We start from the raw sequence: 6,000 nt of genomic DNA on the forward strand, positions 1-6,000 counted from the left end.
GTTTGTCCTGCATGAGGGGCCGTAGCCTCCTCAGTGCAAGTAGCACAGCCACAACTCTACGCAAATGATATGCCAGCGCAGGCAGGGGCCCGTCCAACGCCTGGCTACTGCGTGCCTGTTGCACACTGCACCCCGACCCTGCAGGGAGGCGTCCGTCGTCACCACGCCGTGCCTCGTACCCCCTGAAGTGTTCCAGGCAGTTCAACACCGAGTCGCGCCGACATGGTGACGGAGTTGTGTTCCATACCGAGAAAGAGGATGCTCTGCACCACGGAGAGCATACTCTTTACTCGGTTGACCTGAAGTCCCAATAGATCTAGGTGCCGGAAACCAAGGTCCCTTTGTGTACACAACAGATCTCGCGAGTGTGCCAAGATAAGCCAGTCATCGAGATAGTTCATTACCCGTACACCTTTTTCCCTGAGGGGAAACCCGTGGGGACAGGGACAGACCGAAAGGGAGGACTCTGTACTGATATGCCCTTCCCTCTAACGCGAACCGTAGGAACGGTCGGTGTAGAGGGAGAATCGAGACATAAATAAGTGTCCTTCAGGTCGATTGCCACGAACCAATCCTGACACCTGATGGATGTCAGGATGAGCCTCTGCGTGAGCATCCTGAACGGCAGCTTGTTAAGGTGCTTTTTCAGGGTACATAGATCTAGAATTGTGTGCGACCCGCCGTCTTTCTTGGGAACGATGCAGTACGGGCTGTAAAAACCGCTGAACATCTTGGCTTGAGGGACGAGCTCAACGGCGTGTTTCGCCAGAAGGGTGGCGACCTCTGCCCGAAGTACGGAGGCGTCCATGCCTCTGACAGACGTGGAGAGGATGCCCCAAAACTTGGGAGGGTTTCTGGCGAACTGGATCGAGTAGCCAAGACGGACCGTCCTCAGTAGCCACCGAGACAGTGTGGGTAGCTCTTGCCAAGCTTTTATCAAAAGAGACTTACATTGTGTTATCCTATACATTTTAGATAGGTATTTGCAATCCCCTGGAATTGAACCCACAACCTTGCATTGTTAAAGCAATGCTTTTACCACTGAGCTACAGGAAAGCTGAATATGGCTCATAGCCTCTGTCGAGTACTGCTGAGCAAAGTCCTCAACGGTGTCACCAAACAGCCCCCCCAGCGAGATGGGTGCATCGCGAAAACGGACTTTCTCGGTGTCACTCATTTGCGCAAGGTTCAGCCAGAGGTGTCCCTCTTGGACTATTAGCGTGGACATCGTCCGACCCAGGGCCCGTGCCGTCACCTTGGTTGCCCGTAGGGCGAGGTCAGTGGCGGCACGGAGATCCTGCATAATACCCAGGTCGGCCCTACCCACGTGGAGCTCTCTTAACTCCTTGGAATGGTGGGCCTGCATGAGGCAGCCTGCCCTGCAGCAGCGTAAGCCTTCGACGGAAGGCGTGGCCGATTCCTCCAGGTGGCAGCCGTCTACGGGCAAAGGTTCGCCACAACCGCACGTTCCATCTGGGGTATATCGACGCAACCTTTGGCTGCCCCATCCATCGATGCCCAGGGGAAGGTCGCTGCAGGTTAGGGACAATCTACTGCTCTACGTCATAGATCCGGCAATTTGTTTGAAGATTTTTCTGAATTGTTCGTAGTCATGAGCGATGACTCTGAAGAAAAAAAGGTAAATGAAAGATGCACGCCGTCTTACTTGTATACCGGTTATCCGGGGGCGGAGACCGGAATGCAAATTTCACTAGCCAAATTTCATTGGCCTCTTCTAGTCAGAGTTGATAGGTTTTCAAGGGCGAACCCCATCTGTCGGATCGACACAACGTCGAGAGACCGACAGAAAGGGAACCCCCCTTAGCTTCATGTCTGGTGGTTCTTGGCCTCCACATCTTGCCTTAAAATCCTTCAAAGCACGGCTAGCCATGGATTATCCCTTTCTTATATTTGAGCCACTTTGAGTAAACAGGATATGCATTATAGAGAACTATATGAAACAGCAAAATATGGTGAAGGCTGGCTAGGCTACATTAAATTTATGAACAAAAATTTACCTTGCGTTCTAAGTTTATTAACAGATCCAAAAAATATACCTGCAGAGCAGCTAATCGAACCCCTTCTAGTGGTTTATCAGGATCCACCTTAACCGCAGTGGTTTTTGTAAAGGCCTCCAAGTTTGACAACACACTACAGGCCTCTAGAGCCCCCTACAAAGAAGGTTGAAATTGGATTAGATTTTAACTGGACTTACAAATAAAGTAATGAAGCGTGACTGCTCCTGAGGTCTGTCCGGGTTCACTTTGACCACTCTGCTGGACCTGAACTTGTGCAGATCTGTGAGTCTGTTACAAGCATGAGATGCATCCTAAACATATAGTCCAAAACACTTTTATTATAGCATTATCTCAAAAGAAATTATAAAATCAACAGAAATACAATTTAATAGCACATAAAGAGAAATATGTCGTCATTACGTATACTTGTTGTAACTTAAAAAAAACCTACATTTAAAAAACGACTCAATGTAGTAAAAACGGAGACGACTATTCAGAGTACCTTAAAGTTGGGAATTCTGTTGTGTACAGGTCGAGGGAAATTTGCCAGATTTTTGTTCTCAATGTAATCCCACACTTTATGGCGAATGTCCCATTTGTTGTCTTCTGTGAGGTAAAAGAAAACAGCATTTAAAGACAAACTAAATCTAATCTAATCTAATGTAATCTAATCTAATAAAGAACACGACATATTACTTTACAATAGACCTTGATTAATCTGTATCACTGGCTGCATTGTCGTTCAACGCTAGGCAATGCGCAGGAAAATTAAACTTTCTATTTATAGTTTTCTCGTGTTTGCTTTTAAGGAACAACATACGGTGTCCCTACAGAGACAAACCGCATCTCTCTCTCTCTCTCTCTCTCTCTCTCTCAAACATACACACACACACACACACACACAAAGTGGTAAATGTTTTAGTTCGTTGTCTGTTTTTCTTAATATGGGTCTTTAAGTCACGTTAATAAACTGAAATGGCAATATATACCGTCAGTATGAAGCGCAATAGCCTACAGGCTCTGCGATATCCAGAAAATAGAGATCTAGTTCTTCTAATTACAAGTGCAGTTTAAATATATCTTTGTATTTTTTTGCATTCGAATTGATAGAACAGATCAAAGGAATCAAGTTCAAACTGTAGTGACTCTGTGCTATAGAACCTCAAATCAGGAGGCCTATATCGGGTAGGCCCTTTTTTTCACATGACGTTGTTTTCAATTTGTATAATAGGCTTTACATTGTATTGTTGCTACACGTTATGTCTATCTCTTACACACACATACACTGGGAATAATGTTTCATCGCAAAACCCTAAACTACGCCTAGGGTCGTAACATAAGTAGGCCTAATATTTTTTTTCCAGTTTTCTATTTTAAACAAGGAAAATAATGCATTATGCATGTGACTAGGACGTTTTTGGGAATAGACAGTCCCGTTATGAATGTGACCATTCTGAAAGAGGCGTTTAGGCTATCGGACTATCGAAAATCACTTGATAATTTGTTAGATTAAAAAAATGCTTTTGAGACCTCACATTTTTAGTCCTATTTAAACAAAACATATTAACAACTGAGCTATCAGTCATGTACAGACCTTTGGAAAAAAAACACATTTTAATGCTAGATTGACATTCGCAAGGACTTGTCCATCTTTGTTAAAATTTTCTTAGCTTCAACATTTTTCGCACATGTAATATGCTCTCTCATCTGTGTGTTTTCTCCGATTCAATACGTTCTTAGTTCTTTTTTTATATTTATTTCTTGAAAAAAAGCAGAGCCAGTTCTCTAATCGTTTGCGGTATTGATGTGATCAGTCAGCAGAGAATCTAATGGTCAAGACGGCGAGTTATTCGGAACACAGAGTAAATAGACCTACTGCATATTTAACATAACACTAACCGTGCAGTGTTCAGTCAATGACTCTCGTTTTTGTTTTACGGTGTAAAATGACGATACAGTTAATTTTCTGTTGTATTCTGTTCTAAATGCTATTATATATTCTGATTGAGGACTGATTAAGGTATGTACTACGTCTGCCCATATGATGGCGCCAAACACCTGTTCAATTCTCTGGTGTTGTTTCTGAAACACTTTAAGTACTTCGACTACAATTAATATTAGATTAACATTTATTCACTTAGCGAGGAATCATGAATATGTTTTCATATTTGTAAGTCTCTTTGAATTTAATTATCTTGTGAATAATCAAATGTAAATGTATGTGGATGTATACTGTAAACATTTAGTCAATGTTCCCATTTTTTAACACGTTTCCAGATACATCCTCCTATAATGTAGATAAATATTGTAAATCTCGAGTCTTACTCACCTTCATTATTGCAGAGACTTTGTTCTGGGTTTCCCATTCATTCCAAATAAACAGCACTTTTTTAGTGTACTGTACTATGTAAAGACTCAGTAAATACATGCACATAGCATTTATGACTTTGTGCTAGTATTTGTACTCTAATAGAATTGGGGCCATGTAACAACAACAACATATCTGTGTTCTGACATATTCAGGGATTATAACTGAAATCATGACTATTATACTATATGATACAGGATTCGCACATGCATCAAAGAGTGGAGCAACCTTTAATTCTCCCATATTCGTAAGGTGAAAATTCACCTACTGTAGGGTTAAGTTTAGGGTGTGTGGTTTAGGGTTAGTAACATGTAACGTGTGTTACAAGAGCACCGTAAAATGTTACCCAATGATAATCAGAAGTTGGCTGGGGGATTTGCCAAACTTTTCATTTTAGAGTGCATGCTGTGGCATTAATAACACATTCATGCACCTCTACGGATTGTTGATGTATGATATGATTAGCATATGTAGTAGGCCTAAGGAATATATCTGCCATGTTTGCGTTGTCATGTGACATAGGTCTGTTGTCCTGTAGTTTAAAAGCTGCCAAAAATATTTACTCAATTTAAAAATTAACATTGTATGTTGTAACAATGTATGTCGTAAATGTAACAATTTCACATTTACTATTTAGATAGTAATTTAGACAACATGACAGCTGTGACAACAGAACAGCGAATTTGTGTTATACATACTTTCAGGGGTGCCGCCATCTCACCACATCTCTAGGACCTAACTGTCCCATCAAAAGCTTTACATAACTCTAATTATAGGCTTGCAACTGTCTTGCTTCTTGTAGTTCAATACTAGTACTAGCACAATATTTATTGCTGGTGATTTTTACATGCATGTAAGTCTATTATGCAGTTCACTTTTTGATGCAAGATTAAAAGCAACCATAAAAAAATGCTGTCTCAATGTATTTTTATTGAAAAATTAGACAAAATGGAAAGTTATCTTAACAAAATTATTATTATTAATTATTAATGAAAGATTTAAGAAAAGAAAAACGAATTAACTTAAAATTAACATCATCCTCTGTAAAACAATGAAAACGGTAGATTTTTATACTTTGCTGCACATATATGCCAACAAGAAAATAAAGTGGACATGTAAAATGGAATTTCCACACCAGGGTTATTATAGTAAATGGTGATTAAATGTAGGCTAATACTAGACTTTTGCTTTCCTGTAGCTCAGTGGTAAGAGCATTGAGTTAACAACGCAAGGTTGTGGATTCGATCCCAGGGGATTGGATAGAAAAACATGAAAACGTATAATGTTTGTGCGGTATTAGTTTAAGCAGACTGTGTTTCTCTATTGTTGTGACTTAGATGAAGATCAGAACACATTTTATGACCAATTTATGAAGAAATCCAAGTAATCCCAAAGGGTTCACATACTTTTTCTTTCAACTGTACATATATACAGTATCTCACAGAAGGAATTACACCCCTGACATTTTAGTAAATATTTTATTATATCTTTCATGTTACAACACTGAAATAATGACACTTTGCCACAATATTAAGCTATAGCGTCAGTTCTGGCAGGCCGCGCCAGTCAAGCCCGCTATCAGTGGATTCAGGTCAACCAATACGGAAGCCCCAC

General features: G+C 40.8%; 1 protein-coding gene across 1 annotated transcript in view; it reads right to left on the reverse strand.

Moving 5' to 3' along the window:
• Positions 1-2,862, reverse strand: part of mthfsd (methenyltetrahydrofolate synthetase domain containing) — a 29,326-nt gene extending 26,464 nt beyond the window's left edge. Inside the window, 4 exon segments of the mRNA XM_056766511.1 lie at positions 2,058-2,171; positions 2,216-2,329; positions 2,521-2,624; positions 2,727-2,862. Of these exon segments, the coding sequence (XP_056622489.1) occupies positions 2,058-2,171; positions 2,216-2,329; positions 2,521-2,624; positions 2,727-2,754 (360 nt within the window). The 5' untranslated portion in view covers positions 2,755-2,862.
• Positions 2,863-6,000: the final 3,138 nt, after the last annotated feature.

The sequence above is a fragment of the Triplophysa dalaica genome, chromosome 14 (genome assembly GCF_015846415.1).
Source record: "Triplophysa dalaica isolate WHDGS20190420 chromosome 14, ASM1584641v1, whole genome shotgun sequence".
NCBI classification, from domain to species: domain Eukaryota; kingdom Metazoa; phylum Chordata; class Actinopteri; order Cypriniformes; family Nemacheilidae; genus Triplophysa; species Triplophysa dalaica.